This window comes from Desmodus rotundus, chromosome 5 (assembly GCF_022682495.2).
Source record: "Desmodus rotundus isolate HL8 chromosome 5, HLdesRot8A.1, whole genome shotgun sequence".
NCBI classification, from domain to species: Eukaryota; Metazoa; Chordata; class Mammalia; order Chiroptera; family Phyllostomidae; genus Desmodus; species Desmodus rotundus.
The window spans coordinates 132,144,621-132,166,330 of NC_071391.1; the positions used below are offsets into that span (position 1 = coordinate 132,144,621).

The 21,710-nt window shown below is 37.6% G+C and overlaps 1 protein-coding gene across 2 annotated transcripts in view; it reads left to right on the forward strand.

Annotated features, from left to right (window-relative positions):
- The first annotated feature begins 22 nt into the window (after positions 1 to 22).
- Positions 23 to 21,710, forward strand: part of CFAP36 (cilia and flagella associated protein 36) — a 28,438-nt gene continuing 6,750 nt past the window's right edge. The window contains exons 1-7 of one of the 2 annotated variants that reach the window (XM_045189425.2): positions 23 to 289; positions 3,360 to 3,424; positions 3,951 to 4,052; positions 13,445 to 13,559; positions 16,812 to 16,899; positions 18,588 to 18,669; positions 20,406 to 20,511. In XM_045189425.2, the coding sequence (XP_045045360.2) occupies positions 175 to 289; positions 3,360 to 3,424; positions 3,951 to 4,052; positions 13,445 to 13,559; positions 16,812 to 16,899; positions 18,588 to 18,669; positions 20,406 to 20,511 (673 nt within the window). In that variant the 5' untranslated portion in view covers positions 23 to 174. The remainder of the gene's footprint in view (positions 290 to 3,359; positions 3,425 to 3,950; positions 4,053 to 13,444; positions 13,560 to 16,811; positions 16,900 to 18,587; positions 18,670 to 20,405; positions 20,512 to 21,710) is intronic. The other variant, XM_024553056.3, reaches the window with a different exon arrangement.

Below are 21,710 nucleotides of genomic sequence, written 5' to 3' on the forward strand. Positions count from 1 at the left end.
AGCAGTTGCCATAGTGTGCCATAGTGACCATTTTACGTTAACTAGTTTGTAGCTTTCCTCCTCGGCAACTGCGGGGGAAGCTCCTCACCAATCCGTTCCCTGCTCCCTGCGGCCGAAAGGCCTTAGCTGGCTGCGGGGGTCTGGCCCGAGGTTCCGCGGTGCTCCGCGGTCCGGATGGCTGCGGAAGAGGAGGAAGAAGTAGAATGGGTGATGGAGAGCATCGCGGGGTTCCTGCGCGGCCCAGACTGGTCCATCCCCATCTTGGACTTTGTGGAACAGAAATGTGAAGGTAAAAACCAGAACCCGAACTGACAGTTCTTTCTCCCTTTTTCACACCAGCAGTCTTCAGGGCGGTGGTCGCCACTTTTGTCCGCCAGCTTTAGAGCTGGGTTTGTAGGAGGTTTTGCTGTCACTACGCCAGTGTTTTCTTTGACAGTACTGAAAACGGGCACCGAGACTCCTCTCCCTCTGGGCCCAAGCACACATCCAGAAAACATTAGACTTGAACCGCTTGTTTGGTCTCTCCCCCGATCCCGCACGTTTCTGCTCTGGCAGGTGCACTGTTTGAATGGCCTTCTTCAACAACTTCCCCAGTGGCTTGGGGGGGCAGGAGGGTCAGTTTGCCTCTGAGTTCCGTCAGATCCCAACAGCTGACCGCAGAGAGGGGCATGTGGGGACTGCAGGCCCAGAACCGGCGATCCCGGCCGTCTGTATTCATTTTATTGAGCTTTGACTCTTGGCTATACCAAAAATGGGTGCTGGTGGCGGGGGTATCTTCTAACAAATGAGGCATGTAAACGTGGCCTAAGATTCCCTGTGAGGGAAGGTCGTCACCAGGTTCTGATCAGTTCGTTCACACTGGGAGTTCTGCATTCAGTCCTTGGAGACAAATTAGGAACCAGAAATCATGTCCTAGGAATGAATGCCCAACTGTTACCGTGGTTGTTTGGCCGGGCAGGACTTTGATGGTAGTAATATCCATTAATCATTTGAACTTCTGCCTTAATCTGGAGGGATTAAACTTGTTTTGTAAGGTTCAGTGGGTAGAGCTAGGGTCAGTGAGCACAAGCTACAGGAACCCAAATTTCTGTGAAGTGCTTCCTAACACAATGCATCCCAGAGAAGTTAGCCTTCCTCAAGGTGTTGAGCTCTGGGGGCAGTAGCAGTGTTTGAATGTATCTGACAGCAACTTAGTGGAACTATGTTACAAAGGGGGAATTCAACTATCAAATGGTTGATTATCCTGGATGACCTCTAAGAATCCTTTCAGCCTTAAGATTCCATGAATGTGGTAGAGAGAAGTTTAGTTTGACCACTGAATCTTTTCATTATGATAATTGAAATTCAAATAGTATTTATCATATGTTGTTTCTATGGGTAATTTTTAAGGAAATTAAAAATAATGTATATTTGTGCTCTTTTTGAGAATTTAAAATGCTATTATGAGACTGATGAAGCATGTGGAATTCTGACCTCCTTTACCAGAAAAAGAAATTCTGTCATTTTTTGATTCCATTTGCCCTACAGCGATTAAGTGCTGAAATGGAAAAAAAAAAAATCAAGCATTGTTCTTCCCTTTTTATCCTCAAATGTCTAAAGTGGCTACATCTCAGTAATAATGCACCTGATTGTGTGATTATTATTTTTTTTACAGGAAAACAGTAATCCTCATCTTTATAAACATGTAATATAGTAATTTGTTTTCAGAATTAACCAAAAACAGTTGCTGTATTGCATGTATGCCCATTGTTATATAGAACGGATGCCAAGGAGATGAAACTAACATTCCAGTGACCCTTGAAATAACAGTCTTTATACTTCACTGACTTTGGGTTGTCAGTGTGCTATTCTCCACCTCGACTATTTTAAAGAATAGTTTTGTACAACTCTGTGATATCAGCATTTATTTCAACAAGCATTGATTGAGTGCCCTTGGGCTAGAAGCTGGGGATAGAAAAGATGAATAAAACAAAATCCTTGTACTTGAGAAATTTATAATTTAGTGGGGAAGCCAGGCAGGTAAGTGGAATTTAAATATAAAATGACAGGTGTTATAATAGAGGTAGGCGTATGGTGCTATATTATAGAGCAAGGTATCTAACCAGCCTAGGAATTGGGAGTGGGTAGTAGATCATGAAGAATGTGCCACCTACAATGTCTTGAAGTATGATTGGGACAAGGGGGGCCAGGTAAAGGCAAAAAGATACAGGACTGGCTTGAGTAAAGGAATGGGGTTTGAAGTGCCCACTGTGTTGTATTTGGTGTTACCCCAGGCAACTGTATTGTTAAGAATGCAAAGACTGGTTGTCGGAATAGTGGGAGAGAGACTGGGGATCCAATCTTGGACGGTTTTGTCTGGCCTTCTAAGGATTTTGTACTTATTCTCTAGGCAAAGAAAAGTCATTCAAGAGTTTTAAATAAAAAAATTACTGAAGTTAGTTTTGCATTTTTGACATTGGGGGGTTTTAAAAAGTTTATTTGTAATTCTTGAATTGTAATTCAATTTGTAATTCTTGAATTTGTCCTATTTCTCTAATTAGATTGTTAGCTTCTTGAGGAAATATATCTTTCTAATGTACATTGTTTCACACATATGATTCAGTAAACATTTGTTTTGGTTTTATTTAACTTCAGTATTGATATGTAACAAAAATGGCCTAGTCAAGTGCAGTAAAATTTTCATCAGCAAAGGTCCAGTACTATAAAATAATCTGGAGCTTATTGTAAAAGGAATTAATGTTTAAAAACAATTAATAATCCATTAAAAGTATATAAAGTAATTGTTGCCTTATATTATTGATGGAAAAATAGCAAATTATTATTTGTCTTACATATGAAGTAGATTTTAAGTAGGAAAAATAACTTGTTTATAATTAACACTATACACACACAGGGGTGGGCAAAAAAGTAGATTTATAGTTCATATGGAAAATAATACAAGAATAAACTTTGTGTTTCATTTACTCAAACTGTAAACCTACTTTTGTCCACCCCTATAGAGAATGTATATATAAGTATTAATATATACTTGTAAGTGTATATACAAGTATATATTTGTAAGATAGAAGTAGACTTTTATTTATTTTTATATTTTTTAAACATTTTATTTATTTATTTTTAGAGAGAGGGGCAGGGAAGGAGAAAGAGGGAGAGAAACATCAATATGTGGGTGCCTCTCACATGCCTCCTACTGGGGACCTGGCCCTCAACCCAGGCATGTGCCCTGACTGGGAATTGAACCAGCAACTCTTTGGTTCACAGGCCCGTGTTCAGTCCACTGAGCTATACCAGCCAGGGCTAGACTTTTATATTAGCATTAATGAAATGATTTTTATGCAATATTTTTATCTTAAATTTAGTTTTTGATGATGAAGAAGAAAGCAAATTGACCTACACAGAGATTCATCAGGAATACAAAGAACTAGTGAGTATTTTTTCACTGATTTTCAATGGTACTACCAGTTGTATCAGGCTCCAAGGGTTCTCTCAGCATCTCATCCTTTTGACTTCTTATCTCTCATACTCTAGCATCTAAGGAATGGATTTGGGACAACTATGTTAAAGGACCTTGCATCTAATCTTAAATTTTATTCTTCTACTGCTGATGCATCCAGGGAGTGTTAATTATTAATTTAGTCAGGGTTGTCTTATGATTTTAAAAAATCACTCCGGGTAGCAAAGAGTTGTACCTTATCAAACTTCATAATCCTGACTTCAGTTATTTCTAGTAAAGGAAATAAAATTTCATTTGATTCTCTGCAAAAATTTTAACTTTTTGTTGTTTGCTTTTTTAATGAAAGACATTATCACTGCCATATAATATAATCTTATGTAGATTAATAATTATAAACAAGTGTTTGATTATACTTTTCTAAACTCACACTTAACATGAAAACCCTCATTTTGAATTTTTCTATGTAAAGTATAAAAGTTAAACTTTCTCTTTTTAGGTTGAAAAGCTCTTAGAAAGTTACCTCAACGAAATTGGAATTAATGAAGATCAATTTCAAGAAGCATGCACTTCTTCTCTGGCAAAGACCCACACATCACAGGTTTTTGCTTCTGTGTTATTCCCTAACATATATTGATAGTTTTGACAAAAACGTCCATGGTTTCACTTAGATTTTCTATGTTTGATTGTCAAAGTATAATAGTCTTGACATTGTACTAATTCATCATATACAAGTTCTTTTTTATAACTACCTTGAAAAATGATAATTTGAGACATTAATGAACTGATGCAATTAAAAAAGAACTTTCTGAACTCAGAACTATATTGGATGATAGGGTTTATCCAGACTATTCTTTTATTTATATAGATCTCTGACAGTTTTGCAGTTGTCCCTTTTTCAATCTTAGCAAATCCACAGTCATGGCTCCTGGGGCTTCCTTCTCTTGGAACTACTTATATTGTCTTATTAGTTCTGCTGTACTGGGCTGAAGTAGATAAGAAATTGGTACTATTTTACTTCCATTTAGAAATGAGAAAACTAATGCACAAATACATTAAACAACTGATGCAAAGTCTATGACTAAGTAAGTAGTAGAACCAGGATACCAGCCCAGGCCCCCCACCTGAGAGCCCCTTGCTCAGGCCGAGGATAGGGCTATGTTACTACTACCAAACAGCCTTCTTCTCAAAGAGTTGCTTTAGCTTTCCAGCATCTACCAAATAAATTATTAATTCCTTAGTGAGATGATAATGAGGACTGTCGGTATGTGACCAGAAATTACGTTTTTAGCTGCCTTCTCCTGCTATTGTTTTCCAACACAGTATGTACTACAGTCATGCCAGGCCACTTGCCCTTAAAAGCCTTTAAGCACCTGGCTTTGCTTATGCTATTCCTTTACTCTGGAATGTTTGCCCCCCACCTCCCCACCCCTTTCCTAACCCAGAAAAATCCTCCTCCTCATCAGGGCCTGGCTTAAATGTTACTTGTTAAGTCAGCTTTCCTGATCCCTCTAGTCTGACTAGCGCTCACTCTGCCTCAGTGGGCACTTATATTTTTGGTACTCTACTTGATTTGGAGTTTCCTACAAGTCGGTTTGCCTTACTAGATTGTAAATCCTTTGAGCTGTTTTAGCATCTTCGCATTCCCAGCATCTAGCACAGAGATGAGAACTTAGATCCTAGGAGGTAGTCCTTAATTATTGTTAGCTTACATTATTTTTTTTTACTGTGGCTCTTCTAAGAGCTTGCTTTGACTATTGTTTAATCTAGCACTTCCTGCTATAGTTCTCTTTCCACAGCTTTTGCTCATTGATCATCTCTAATTTTAGACACAGAAAATCTTTAATATAACGTGACATTTAAAGAAGTATTAAATGTTATTGGTATGCCCACACTAATGTAAATGAGCATGGTTTTATTAGTTAATAATTCTATAACATAAGTTGTTTTACAATTCACCAATAGTTTGTGTTCAATATGCACCATAGTTTTAGTTTAAGACACTTGCATTTGTTTTTATTTTTCTTGTTTTTCAGGAGTATTTTCCGCTTTGGTTAATATTTGTGAACCTCTTAATTAAGCTATTGTGAATGAGTCTGAATTACTTTGTGAATAAAGATCTTCACAGTAATATTAGACACATCCATCTTTTGACTTCATTATCAGAATAATTTTAAATTATTTGTGAATGAAGATGTCCAGAATTTAAAAACTTTGTTTTCAGATCAAGAATAACACCTCTTTCTCTTTTGCTCTATTATACAACACCTTTTGATTTATTTGGAATTTATTGGTACAAGGAGGCAAGCCTTTTGACATAGACAGAGCTGGATGTGAACTATAGATTTTACGTTTATTAGCTGTAAGACCATGGACAAAACTTGTTTTGCAGTTTTCCCTTCTTACCCATTCTGGTTCTAAATTTCCACATCCATAAAACAGGGATAGTATCTACTTTGAAAGGTTTTTGTGAAATTGAAGAGATAATGTTCATAAAGCATTTAGCACCATACCTGAGATACAGAAGGTCGTCTATAAATGGAAGTAACTCTCTTAATTATCAGTAGCTATTTTGGTGGTTGATTAGCACTGTGCTAATCAGGCCAGGGTCATGGGTTCAATCCCCATGTGGACTAGTTAGCTTTATTCTCTTTTGGAGCAAACTTTAGCACCACATACTCAATAGCAACATGATCGAATAAGCCAAGGCCATCACCATTACAGGAAAAACAACTTCTTGAGCTCAAAGAATGTTATGTATTGCTTTGTAGCAATTGCATCATCTTTATACATGAGATCAGAATGCTGATTCCATTATGCCCATATGGGATGCCTGAGAATGAATTCAAGAAGCCAATTCCTTACCCTAGATAATTTAGGAAGTGATTTTTATTTTGTTTTGGTTTGCCTGATTTGATTTTGATTTTAAGCCAGTTGCCAGCTCCCATTATATTGTATTGCTAGAGCCAACTGGAAGGATTCTTTTCACCTGGTTGGTCATCATTAGATCTTGGTCCTGGACACTCTTTGTGTATTAAAATCAGCAGGAGTAATAGGGGGTCTAATGATGTTAATGAGCCCTGACCGGGTAGTTCAGTTGGTTAGAACATTGTCCTGATACACCAAGGTTGTGGGTTTGATCCCCATTGAGGACACATGCAAGAATCATCCAATGAATGCATAAATAAGTGGAACAACAAATTGATGTTTACCTCTCTCCATTCCTTTCTCTAAAATAAATAAATAAAAATTTAAAAACATGACCTTAATGAAATGAAGAACTCTAGTTTTAAAAAAAAGAAAAAAAAGACTTTGGGACCTGGCTGGTGTGGCTCAGTGGATTGAGCGCCGGCCTGCAAACCGAAGGGTCACTGGTTTGATTACCTGTCAGGGTACATGCCTGGGTTGTGGGCCAGGTCCCCAGTAGGGGGTGAGTGAGAGGCAACCACACATTGATGTTTCTTTCCCTCTCTTTCTCCCTTTCTTCCCCTCTCTCTAAAAATAAATAATCTTAAAAAAAAAGACTTTGGAAGAGCAGGTTTTTATTATACAAGTCTGTCCAGAAAGTATCCATCCATGTAATAAGAAAAATAGAGACATTTATTGAAGAAGATACAAGATACAAGAAACATTGTACACAGGACAGTGACACCTCAGCCCCCTTCAAAGTTATGACCTTCTTGAAGAAATCTGGTTCATTGGTAGTGGTTTGAATCAAGTCATTAGCAACTGCAGCACGATGTTCCTTCTGCTCTGGTAGCAGAAACTGCAGCACGAATTTTACCACAACATGTTTCAGGCAAGACCCTTGTCAAAATCTCAGACACAGTAGTTTTGGGAATCCCCAGATATGCTTCTAGTTCTCACACTGTCAGTCGCTGATCTTTTTTGATTGCAGCCTGTACACATTCAACATTCTCAGGTGTTCTGCTTGTTGCACGTCTTCCGAAACGTGGATCACTTTCAACAGATTCTCACACATCTTTGAAGCATTTGTGCCACACTTTGATTTGTGCTGCACTCATTCATTGTCCCTGAAAGCCTTCTGAGTCATTCGAATAGTTTCCACAAAGGAACGTTCAAGCTTAATGCAAATTTTGATGCAGATTCGTTGTCTGCTTGCTCAGTCATATTGAATGCCACACAGTACACATGCTCCCTCAACAGCATCTACTGCCCCTGCTGACTAGTACAGTGAAGTCATCATTGTTCACACATGCACATTCCAGTCCACTCTCCTTGGCTGCCAGGTTACATTGATGTCACAAAAACCATTCTCGCTCAATTAATGATGACTTTTCCCAGACAGACCTCATTGTATGTGTGGTTTCTTTAAAAATGTTTATGACTTACGATATTTTTCTAAATGACTCATAATATTCTGACAATATGATACTGAGATATTTATTATTTTACCAGGCTTCAGTTGAATTACTAACTCTGTGGTATTTCCCATTTGAAATAGCCAAACATGACGTCCTTCATTGCCTGTGACTGTTTTTTTTTGGTGAGAATAGAGCACATCATTGATTTAGATGTATTGCAAGAGCCAGAGACTTCTATATGGCAAACTATTTCTTCCTTTTGTTTTGTTTTTTACTTGATTTGTTTTGACATTTATAAGATAGACATTAATACCTTCAGAAACATTTGTAATAATAGTAATTTGGGAAAATTATGCTTTTCCCCCCAATAACTTGGATCATTGAAAGATTACATGTGTAGTATAACTTTCATTTTCTTAATTACCCTGTGTATTTCAAAATGCACACAGGGTAATTAATAATATTTTGTTGAGTGTTGGTAAGACTTTCAAAAATTAATAGAGTACTTTTTAGAGCAGTTTTACATTTACAAAAAATTGAGCAGATAGTAGTAATATTAACATCTTTCATTAGTGTAGTGTAGGAGGTCTCTCCTGAAAAAGTCCAGCCATTGTTAATGTAACGAGAATGGTTTGTGCGACATTGATGTAACTTGGGAGCCAAGGAGAGTGGACTAGAACGCACATTGTGAACAATGATGATTTCACTGTACTGGTCTGTGGGGGTGGTAGATGCTGTTGAGTGAGCATGTGTACTGTGTGGCTGACGGATTCAAAATGACTGAGCAAGTAGAGCAACACATCTGGACCAAAATTTGCATTAAGCTTGAACATTCCTCTGTAGAAACTATTCAGATGATTCAGAAGGCCACTCAGATAGGGGCAACTGGTGATTGGCAGCTTCATCACGACAACACTCCCACACATGCATTCATGTCTTATACAGAGTTTTTTGACAAAACATCAAATCACCCAGATGACTGAGCCTCACTACAGCCCAGATTTCGTGCCCTGTGACTTCTGGCTTTTCCCCAAACTAAAATCACCTTTGAAATGGAAGAGATTTCAGACTGTCAATGAGACTTAGGAAAATAATGATGGGGTAGCTGTGGCGATTGGGAGAACTGGGTGAGGTCCCGAGTTGCCTACTTTGAAGGGGACAGAGGCATCATTGTCCTATATACAGGGTTTCTTATATCTTTGTTTTTCAATAAATGCTTCTATTTTTCGTATTGCATGGCTGGATACTTTCTGAACAGACCTTGTATTTGTTAACAATTAATGAGCCAATATCGATATATTAACTGAAGTCCATAGTTTACATTAGGGTTTACTTTTTGTGTTTTATAGTTCTATGGATTTTGCCAAATACATAATGTCATATATCCATCATTACAGTGTCATACAAAATAGTTTCAGCACCTTAAAAATCCCCTTTGCTCCACATATTCGTCCCCTTCATCTTTGCCTTAAAATTCTGGCAACCACTCATCAAAACCACTACTTTTGCCTTTTCCAAAATGTCATATAATTGGGATCATATAGATTGTAGCCTTTTTCAGACTGGCTTCTTCCACTTAAGAAATATAAATTTAAGGTTCCTCCATGTTGATTTGTAGTTTAATAGTTTTTTTTTTTTAATTGTGGAATAATATCCCATTATATGGATGTACCACAATTTGCTTATCCATTTACCTTTTGAAGGACATTTTTGTGGCTTTCAGTCTTTGGAAATTATGTATAAAGCCACTATAAATATTCCTATTCAGGCTTTTGTGTGGCTTTTTCAGCTCATGTGGGTAAATACCTAGGAGTGAGATTGCTGGATTAAATGGTAAGATTAAGTTTAGCTTTGTAAAAAGCTGCCAAACTGTCTTCTAAAGCAGCTTACCAGCGACAGGGAATGTGGTCAATAGTATTGTAAGAACTCTGCATGGTGTCATATGGGTGCTGGACTTAGTGAGGCGGTCTCTTCATAATGTATGTAAATGTCTAATCACTATGTTGTACACCTGAAACTAACATGATATTGTATGTCAACTGTGATTGAAAAATATTAGAAAAAATAAAGTAGCTGTGCTATTCTGCATTTTCCCCAGTAATGAAAGGGAGTTTCTGTTGCTCCACATCTTCATCAACACTTGATATTGTCAGTTGTTTTGGTTGTAGCCATTTTGGTAGATATGTAGTGGTATCTCATTGTTTTCTTTTGTTTGTATTTAAATTGAATTGTTAGTTTTCAAATTGTCGAGTTATAAGAGTTCTTTGGTTTTTTTTATTGATTGATTTGAGAGAGAGAGAGAAACAAAGAGAAACACTGATTTGTTACATTTATTGATACATTCATTGGTTGATTTTGCATGTGCCCTGACTGGAATGGAACTTGAGACCTTTGTATATCTGGATGACACAGTACTTTCGTTGCATCTCACAAATTTTGAGATATGAGATATGAGTATTCTATTTTCATTTTCATTTAGTTAGAAATATTTTAAATATTTCTCTTGAGACTACTTCTTTGACCTATGTGTTATTTAGAACTGTGTTATCTCTAAGTATTTTAGATTTTTCCATCTGTTGTTCTGTTACAGGTTTCTAGTTTAATTCCCTTATGGTCTGAGATCAACTTTGTAGCATTCTTATTCATTCATTCACTCATTCATTCATTCAGGGAGAGATAGAGACAGACAGACAGACAGACAGACAGAGAAACATCGATGTGAGAGAAACACTGACTGGTTGCCTGCCATACATATCCTGCTCAGGATGGAACCCACAACCCGGGCATGTGCGCTGACCAGGAATTGAACTTGCAACCTTTCAGTTTTGGGACGACACTCCAACCAAATGAGTGACACTGGCCAGGGCTTATTCCTATTCTTTTAATTTATTAAGATGTGTGTTTTGGTCCTAATGTCATCTGTTTTAGTGAATGTTTCATATGAGCTTGAGAAGAATGTGTATTTGTCTGTTGTTGGATAAATGCCAATTTGATCCATTTGACTGAAAGTGCTATTCCGTTGAGCTATGTCCTTCCTGGTTTTCTGCCTGCTGAATCTGTCCATTACTGATAGGGGGAATCGAAGCCTCCAACTATAATAGTGAGTTCATCTATTTCTCCTTGCAGTTCTAACTATTAATGGGGCAGCATGAATGTATGAAATGCCTTTACCTTTCAAAATTGTGGTATAATTTAACTCTGATCTAAGATAATGATAGGGTAACCTTAGGCTAAGTATAAATGTGCTTAAATGTCTTTTAACCTTTTTTGTCAGATTCTTAAAGACTCAATGTTCATTTTTTTGTTAATGTATTTTTTCAAACATAGATAACATCACATTTGTTTTAACTCATAATCTTCTTTGAAAGTATGGTAGTTTAACGTTTCAGTTAATTTAAAGGATACTTAAGACTATTGTTGCTTTTAAACTACTTGCTAGTTTTTTGGAGTAACTCTTTACTTCCTTTAATTGCCCTTATCGGAAGCTCTTAGGAGAGGGGTGATCCATTTTCTTGGTTCATAAGAGCCCAATTGCTGTAACATTTTAGGTGTAGCACAACACTGATACTTAACCAGCTTCAGAAGGGCCAGAACAGCTACTTTTCTAAGTCCTTTTCAGTTTAAAAAGTACTTTTTGCCGTGGCTGGTTGGCTAAGTTGGTTGGAGCATTGTCCCATACACCGAAAGGTTGAGGGTTTGATCCCCAGTTGGAGTGTGTACAAGAGACAACTGACCCATGTTTCTCTTTCTCTCCCCACTCTTCCCTCCCTTCCTACCTCCCCCCTTCTTCTCTCTCTAAAATTCAATAAACATATCCTTGGGTGAGGATTAAAAAAAGTGCTATCTCATCTAATTTAATTCCAACACCAGGCCAGAAAGTTATTACTTCATTCTAAATTGCAAATTTTTCATTTTATAATATCTCTGAAATGAGAATGAGTTTTATAATTGATAACCTGTTATAATTTAATTGACAGATTTTTTCCTAATTGGTACATGAAGTAGTGGTTTATTTTACTAATCTATAGAGCCTTAGATTCAATGAAATACTTTGTTACTTTTATTATTATTATATTAATTTGCAGATGAAGAAACTGGAGTCAGAGTACTAAATGGCATGTCCAGAGTCACATGCCTGTTTCATTCTTAAGCTGGAAGTAGGCGTTAATACCAAGAACCCATTTTCTTCACCAGTGTAACAAACTTTGTTCTAAGAATTTTCTGGGGAGATACATGGGCACCCATCCTCAAGAAATTTAGATTCATTATGTCTAGGGCAGGGCTCAGGAATGTACATTTAATAATCTCTCCTTCCTGTACTCTTAGATCATACTTGGAGAAGCCCTGCATTATACCTTTAAGTGTCAACTCAAAATCTTTCTTGCTAAAAGCAGCTCTGGTTGACACGTTGTCATCAATAGCCGTGCACTTCAAGTGTTTGCTAGTGATGAGGTTAAAGTACTCGGCACTACTTTTATAAGAAGTCTAGGAAGCCCCAGAACAAAGTTACGTAGTGATATAATCCCAGAAGGAGGCCCTGGAAGATATCACTAATGTATCACAGAGGCTGCAGTATTATTTTAGTACTGAGCTCTGGGCCACAGTTTTTAAGTGAAACACAGGTGAAGCCTCTTTACTATCACTGCCCTGGGCCTTTTGAACAGTATATATGACTTTAAGGGAAAAGAAACTTTTTTCCTGCAGTCCACTCCTTATATATGCCAAAGAGAGCTGCGCTTGCACTTGATTTTGCTATACTGCGAGTGTCTAGCATGTGAGCTGGGTGCTGCAGGAAGGGCTCCTTCCTCTTCTTTGCTTAGAGCTCTTTGGTGGTGCTTTCGTTGAGATGTCTCTGACATTATTGCTGCCACCTCCTTGGTGAACAATAATAGGACACCCTCCATTGCCTCTGCACGATTTTGTGTGATCGGCTTTTCCACCAATATCATGTGAATCTTGAAATAAGATTGTAGTAAGATGAATAAGATATGAGTGTTTTCTTTTGGATTTTCATGCATTTCAAATTTTATTCTACTACTTATTGGTTAGCTTGGGAATTGATTTGCTCTTTGATATAGCAGTAGTTCTGTGTAGAAAAGGAAATGTTAATTTGGGTATTCTAGGGTAGATACCTTTGTTTATTTTTCTAATTTATTACATATCAGTTTAATCCAGAAAATGATTTTACATCATAATTTCTAACTACCTCTTCCAAGAAACTTTCTACATACAGAAAAATTACAATTACATTCTCACATTACTAACACCTCATTACATTTATTTTCCAGATTCTTTTTTTTTTTTTTTTTTGGCATTTACTTTCATTTAATTGGGTACTTTTATTAATTAAGGGATACTTTTGTAGTTACTGATTTATCATTAATCAGTAAATTTCAAGTGACAGAATATAAGCTAAATAGATCTATCTAGACTAAAAAACAAATTCAGATGCGGTTTTTACGTGTAAAAATGTACATACTTTAATTAATAAATTCTGTATTGCTAAAAAATGATCATCTGAGCCCTGAACAAGTCATCGTTTTTGTGTTGGTGGAAGGTCTTGCCTCAGTGTTGATGAAAACACATTATCTGTGAAGCACGATCAGGTGAGGTGTGCGTGTAGTTTTCTAACTGGAACTTCGTGTAACTTACAGATTTCTTTCCGCAGGCCATTTTGCAACCTGTGTTGGCTGCAGAAGATTTTACTATCTTTAAAGCAATGATGGTCCAGAAAAACATTGAAATGCAGCTTCAAGCCATTCGAATAATTCAAGAGAGAAATGGTAAAATGTCCAATTTAGAAATCTAAGTGCTAAATGCTTTTTTGCAGTTTTACTATTCTGTTTTTAATATGATCTTAAATGTAGCTGCTTTGTCTGAATTTATATCAGGTTTGAAAATCTATGGCTGACTTAAGAGATTCAACAGTGTAAAATTCCTGATCAGTGCGGTTTGACATCTCAAAAACAGACCAGAATTTGACTTAAAGATGAATTAGGTTTCAGCGAGCTTGTTTTTCCTGCCCAGCCATTGTGTTTATGAAATTCAATGTTTGTGAATGCTCACAGTTGTAGTTACTGTTGAGAGAATGTGACTGCTCTTTTGGGTTATCACTGTTGGGACCTTTGTTGCGGGCAATCGGTAGTTAAGATTGCACCACCCTCAGGCGGGAAAAGAAACCTCAGAGCCCTGGTAGCCCTCAAGCTGTGCCTAGCCTGTTTCTCTAGCTCCTCCTACCTTTTTCCTTTCCCTTCTTGTGTACTTGAAGTGCATTTGCCATCGTGCCTCAAAACATCTGATTTTCTAAACCATACTTGGTATTGTACTACCTCCTTTTCAACCCAGATTCTTACCTCTGCTGCAGACTTCTGGCTCTGATGACCTGTCCTCAGCTTAGGTGTTCTTTGCTCAACAGATTCCCATGATACTCTTTACCATGCCTACGTACTCTTTAACGGTCTGGCAGCAGGACCTTTTCTTTGGCTGTTTCTCAAAGATATGAGAACTATAGTTCAGTTATGCTGTTCGCTTTCAAAGGTCCGGAAGACGCAACAACAGGGCTTCTCTTATTGCAGGGAAAACATTTGAATGGTGCAGGGCCCTCGTTGTGGATTCTCCTCTCATTTGTCTGATGTGAGTAGACATTCAGTCCCTTAGAACAAACCACCACCACAACTATCCCCTAAAATCCTAAGGTGTTTTTCCCACAGTTAAGAGAGCTGTTGTCTGTGGCCAGGATATGGATAATCCCACCCTTAATCCTGAGTGATGCGTGACACTGTGCTGTTGCTTTGGTGTGAATGAGTTTGGAAAACAGTCTCTTTGTCTTTCTACCATAGTTTACGTCATAAAATTGTTTTCTCTGAATTTTCCTCAAATTATACTTTATTCTCACCTATGGGATAGAGAATTTGAATAATTATTTTCTGTTAGTTAAAATTGTTTTTTTTTGGGGGGGTCATTTTTGGTAAGAGAAATAGTGAAATTGATATTAGCAGAAAACCTAAATGAAAGTGGCTTAAACCATAAAAAATTAGGACTCATGGACAAGAACAACAGTGTGGTGATTGCTGGGGGAAGGGGGGTATAAGGGGACTAAATGGTAGTGGAAAAAATACCATAAAGATTAAGTTAAAAAACAATAAGAAATGGTCATTTCACAGAACAAAAAGCCCAAAGGAAAGGAGGGAAGGAAGAAAGGTCCAGGGTTGGTTCCTTTAGTGGCTCACTGATGTTATCAGGGACCTTGATGCTTTCCATCTTTATACTCTCCCATTCCCAGGACCCTCTCTCATGGTTACACTCTGGCTGCATCGAATGTAGACTCAACAACATCTCATAGTGAAAAGGGATATTTCTTCCTGTACATCTTTTTGTTAGCAAGAGAGCACTTTCATGGAAGGTCCCCAGGAGTTTTCCCCTTGGGTCCTATCCATCAGGATTGGGGTCATAGACCTTTATTAAACCCCCCAGCAGGGGAAATGAGACCATTATAATTGGCTTAAACCAATAATGAGTCACTCTCGGGAGTGAGGGTAGAGCAGAGCCCCTCCTCTAAATACTTGGCTGCCTGCTAATTGCACACACCTGGTTATTAGCAAGGGCGAGGGGAATGATGTGGAGTAAAGCTGCTTCAGACCATGGGGCGGGGGTAAGGGGGGAGTTTGCTTACATTTACACATAAACTAATACTTAGTTTCTGCCAGAGCATTTTTAATACCTGTATTTAAGAATGTTGCTTAATTTAAATCCTGCGCCAAGGACTTTAGAGCAATGTTGATTGTACTCCAAACTGCAGACATTTGAAAATTGTCTTTGTGGTGAGAAAAATTCCAAAGCTCTCTGGATTCACTGTTGTAGCTTATCAATGAATTTGGGGGAAATGCAAATCAGGGCATTATTTTGATGATTTTGAAGAATTACATACTGTTACATTATTACTTTCATTTTCCTTATATAGGCTATTAGGAGAATACTAATTGTATATCTTTTGACTCAGCAAAAATGCACTTAAGATTAATGGGTTATGTAGTTTTCTGGTTGTGATTCTGTACTGTGATTTTGCAAGATATTACCATTGGGAGAAACTGGGTAAAGAGTACATAGTGTCACTCTATTATTTCTTGCAACTGTGTGTGAAACTGCTTTTATCTCAAAATAAAAAGCTTAATTAAAGATGCACTTAAACATCAAGGGAATTGGAATAAAGTTACTTTAATTTAGAGCAGATCTAAAATTCCAAAGACATATGTGGATAAAGAAATAGAAGGTAAAAATTTGAGACATGTATGTTGCGAATGTCATGAGAATATAATTATAAATATGAACAGAATGCTTATTACCAGTCTACCTGCTTATCAGGATGATCTAGGTAATGAAGTAAATTAAACCAATACTTAAAATTGCTTGCCATGAATTATTATTATTTGCCTTGAGCTGAAGTTGATACTGCCCTGGTTTATAGTCACTAGCCCATAACTGCATAGAAGCTTTGAAGGCAGAGATTGTTTTATGCATCTTTATATTGCCCCTAAGTGCTTAGCACCAGGCATTTTTGAATGAAGTAAGCAAGGCCTCTCAGTAGCATTTGTGGTACTATCAATGAAGAGTATTAGTGTGCTATTTCAATTAACAAAGTATTTTATATTTTATTTTGTAAACTCTCCCCATTCAAGGGATATTTTTGAGAGCATGGTTTCATTAGGAGCTTATTGACTTCAGTGGTATATCCTCTCATAGTTATGATTGTGGAGAATAACAGTTTAAATTATTTTTTACTACCATATATAATTGTTATTATTTTAATAGGCAATACAAATAAGAGACATTGCTAGGTAAAATTGTGGGGTATTTTTTGGCGGGGGGTGGTGGCGGTGATTCCCTAAAACAAGAAAAAGTCAAAAAGATCATAGAACATTTTTTAAAATGACAGATATTAATAAATTATTTTGTACTTGTTGATGAAGCAGGATAGTGAGAAATAAATGCTTTCACTTGAGTTGATATTCTTCTTTGTGGTCTTTGGTTTTGAACAGGTGTATTACCTGACTGCTTAACTGACGGTTCTGATGTGGTCAGTGATCTTGAACAGGAAGAGATGAAAATCCTGAGGGAAGTTCTTAGGTACCTTCTTCAATTATTTTTTGAATGAATCATTAGAATTTTGTAATATGTCCTGAATATATGCTTTTTACCCACAAAATACTATGAACTAGGAAAATATCTAAATTTCCTACTGAAAACCATGAAAGTGATTTATTATTTTGTTTGTTTATAACTATGTGTATGTTACATTTCTTCATGGACAAAAACAATTATTTTCAGATAACTCATACCTGATCAAATGGGCGGGTCTTCGTCCACTCCCATGTGGGAACGGAAAGTTAAATTGGAACAGGGTGCAGTAGATCCGTGCCTGGAAAGGGGTGTAGTGGCCTGAGCTGACCAGGAAGCTCCATGGCTTCTGGATCTCAGTATTAGAGGTGGCTCAAGCCACGTGTCTCACAGTAGGAGTCTGGGCATCCAGACTCCACAGACCAAATAGCTGGCTGGCTGGCAGGTAACCTGCAAGGGAAAGAGGACAGTGGGAAGTGCCTGTCCCAGATGACTGTCTTTCCCGTGTCTTCCTTGCCCCAGTTACACGATTCCGAGCCAAATGCCTGGCATGGAGTGTGCAGCCCACTGAAGGGGCATTTCTTTTTCCTTGGGCCTGTGTTGTCCCCGACCTCTATGGGAGTTTTGGAAGGGAGCGGCAATTGCAGCACCTAATTTTTAAATCTCTTGTGAGAATGTATAGGTTTAGGACAGAGGAGACCTGCAGTCACTGGGTCACCTGTAGAATAGGGCCTTGGCCTTTGGGGACCCTTCCTCCCTAGCCACAACCACAGATCTTTTGGCGTTCTGTTGTTCTCCTACTGACTCACCGTGCCCCAACTCTAAAGCAGAAGTGGGGATAGGCTGGTTGGTGGTAAGGAGCTCTAGGACTCACTGCTTAATTTCAGGGGATTTGAGTGGTTGTGGGGAGGGGGCAGGTGTGCAGGTGAATTTAGGTTTCTCCTGTCTGATCCTCCATTCCATGTCAGGGGCAAATGGGAGCCTGATGGAACACGGAATGCTCTGAGTTTACAGTTTTGGAGAGGTAAGGGTGTTTGGTGATAGGTTTAGAAGACTGCTAAAAGTTTTGATTTATACTGGTTGCATCTGTTGGTTGATTGGTGGTCTGAAAACTGATCAACATTGCACTTTTAGATTTTAAGGGCTTTTGAGGGGTGTGACTACTGCAGTAGAGCTTAGTTATGAACCCATGGGAGAGTTGACCTGGCTGTTTTCCTAGATCAGACTGCCTCAGGGAAGCAGTTTATAAAAGCTGATAGGGCTTTGCATAATGGCATTAGGAAAGCTTTGTGATAGCTCGGGTGCCACTGGAAAAACTAGGAGGGGAGAAATGGATCTTCTCAGGAGGGCTGCAATAAAGGGAGAGGTCAAAGTCTCTATTAATAGGATTTGCTGTTTAAGTTTGGGTTTAGGGTTTCAAGCCTGCTGAGCTTTGTTCTGTGCGGGGTCACTCACATTGCCAGAAGAAATGCATATACCTATATTTTATATTACTACCTACACCATGCTGTTTATGCCTGTGTATGTCCTTCTCAGTTGATTGTAAGTTGCTTTAAGCAAAACCTGATTATTTTCATCTTTGTTTCCAAAATTTCTTGCACATATTGTAAGCTTAGGTTAGCACATTGCTTATTGAATATTTTTTCTTTGACCAAAAAAGAATATTTACTTTTTCTACCTTATTTTATATATTTCAGGAAATCAAAAGAGGAATATGACCAGGAGGAAGAAAGAAAGAGAAAAAAGCAGGTGCCTACAGAACACATTACCATGACAGAAGTATTTCATTGTTGTTACATCTAGTTTTTGTTGTTAAAATTTAAGCTTATATGAAACTACACAAGTTCTCCAAGTTGTGTAGCAATTTTAAGCAGTTATGTGTAACTTTACAATTTTATTCACTTTATAATTCATCCAGCAACCTACCTTTAAATTTCTAATAAAGATTGAGAGATTATTAACTCCAAAACGATTGTAATACCAATTTTGGGGAGATTCCATTTAAAAATTCCCCTTAATTTTATGTATGAAAGAAAATTAAGAAAAATATTTTACTTTCCTACTCTGCTTGATTTCTTTACTGTTTCGAAGCAGCAACCGCAGTTACTGCTGAGGGTTTCCTGCAGGCTGTAACTTTATCAGCTTGCAGCAGAGTGATTCGGTACCATACTCACTGGCACAGTCCCCCACTATGAATTATTTCCATAAAGAGCCCGGTCTTCCCTAGAGGTAAATTACACATGTATCTGGTATGTATCAAGTGTCTCAATCACTTGAAAGAGTGATTGAGGGAGTTTTCCTTTGTTCCCTTCAATCACTATGATACTTTCTTGCATCATTCACTGTCTTGGAAAAACCTATTTTACTCCAAGGCCCCCAAAGAAGAGCAGATGAAGGAGAGATGTTTTAGGATTAAAAAGTGATGCATGTATCTTAGAAGTAAATCTCCTTTTAGTAAATGAAGGTGAGATTCATAGATATTAATAAAGACTTTTTAAAATGGAGGGGTTACAGAAGAGAAACCAGTTCAAAACTGGTGTCAGAAGACATCAGTATTAACTCTGATTTATAAACAAAATCTGGTAGGCTTCTTGAATAATATGTTTTAGGGGCATATGGTTTTTAAAGACTTTTTGTTATGGAAAAATTTTTTTCTTTTTCTTTTAAGATTTTATATATTTATTTATTTTTAGAGAGAGGGGAAGGGAGGGAAAAGGAGAGGGAGAGAAACATCAATGTGTGTTTGCCTCTTGTGTACCACCCACTGGGGACCTGGCCCACAACCCAGGTATGTTCCCTGACTGGGAATTGAACCAGCGACCCTTTGGTTCGCAGCCCGTGCTTAATCCACTGAGCTACACCAGCCAGGGCTGTTATGGGAAATTTTTAACACATAGAAGTAGAGCTTATAATAACAATGAATCTTCATGTATTCATCACCCAGCATTTAGGGGCTTATGATTTAGATATACATGAATTACCTAAGAAGCTGCATGTGATTAGATTTTCCTCTGTTTTTGAGGATAAATAGATTATCAGTTTACTTAGTTCTTTTCAAGATTTAAATGATGTCTTTGGTTTAAATATGCTATCCCATTTTAGAAATGGAAATAAACCAATTTGTGGCTTATTCAGGAATATCATAGTACTGGTATATAGATTATCTTAAGAGGAAAAGCACCTAATAATTTGGTGGTTTTATTTCTCTTAGAGTATATCTTGGGGTCTTACTCAAGCTCACATGAATAGCAGAGTGAAGCCTGAGTTTGAACCTACTTCTTGCCAAGTCCAAAGTCCTAATCGTACTACTTTGTGAATCTTAGCACTACGTGATTTGACGTGGAATGTTTACCTACCTCAAAAAGTAGAAGACATAAATTACTAGAAACATTTTAAAAACTTTGGAAAGAGAGAACAGTAATTTTTTTAAACTAATGTCTTTGTATCTCTTAAGAAGTGAATTAGTCAAAATTAATCTAAAATGTCTTTTTAAATTGTATTATGGATTGCCGAAGTTATCAGAGGCTAAAACCGAAGAGCCCCCAGTGCAGGATAGTGAAGCAGCAAAAATGTGTAATTCCCAAGGGGATGGTGAACAACATTTTGCACAGCCACCCTCAGGTAAGCTTGAAGTGTCACTAAACTTTTTCTAATAATGTGAATACACAAAGATTGTAAAGATGTGTTACTTTCTCATACTTAACCTTTAAAAACCTCAGGAGGGAGTGTTGAATGGCCACTGGTATTTAAAGTTCTTTGTGAATTTAGCTAAAGAGGTTTCAGGTAGGAAATACCCAGCTGACAGAAATGGTGCCATCCCCAGATTTCTAAGTGAAGCCAGAGCAGTGAGGCAGCCACCCGCTTTTGGTACCAGGGATGCAGCATCCAAGATAATGTATTCACATAACACTTGGTATTCTCACCCTTGACCACAATTATTTGGTAAGTAAGAAGCTGAACTCGGAAAGATGGTATTATTTTCCTAGTGAATTCAAGCACATTTAGAAAATAAGAAGTAGCTTATTTATCTAGATGTTTAGTCAGAAACTATTGTTGAAAGCAAAATCAATGAGAATCTTTGTGGGAAATGTTAGCAGATGAAATTGTTAAATATGTGTCAAATCTACTTTCAATATACTCTGATTTTCTTTATATGAAAACAGGTAATTCTGAAATAGAAATTGAATGATGATCATGCATCTAGCTCATTTTATCATGAATTCCTATGGTTTTAAAGTAATATTATTTTCTCAATAAAAAACATAACTGTGTGAGGTAGATATTACGATGTTTCCCTTTAAAAAAAATTCAAGGAAATTGAGTGACTTGTCCAAAATCACTAAACTCTTAGATGGTGAAACTGTGACTTAATTTGGTCTTCTGACTTCTGACTTCAGATCTTGTGTTCTACAGTTTAGTTTAGAAAAACTTGTTCTAATTTTTTTTTAAACGAGTATTTCTGACCCCTGGTCAAGATGGAGACATAGGTAGACATGCTTTACCTTCTCATACAACCACGGAGAATTACAACTAAACCTCAAAACAAATAATACCCAGAACTGTTGAAAAATCGAACTGTATGGAAGTCTGACAACCAAGGATTTAAAGAAGCCACACTCATCCAGTTGGGTATGAGGGGCAGAGAGGCAAGGAGAGGCAGTGTAGCGTGGAGAGGTGGCGGTGGCAGAATGGGTGTTCCCACATTCATGTGTGGTGGATGAAAATGGGGAGGGACACCTTGGGAGTGAGTGATCACAGCCCCAGGCCAGACTGCACAGCCCAGGGTTCCAGCACTGGGAAGATAAATCCCCATAACCTCT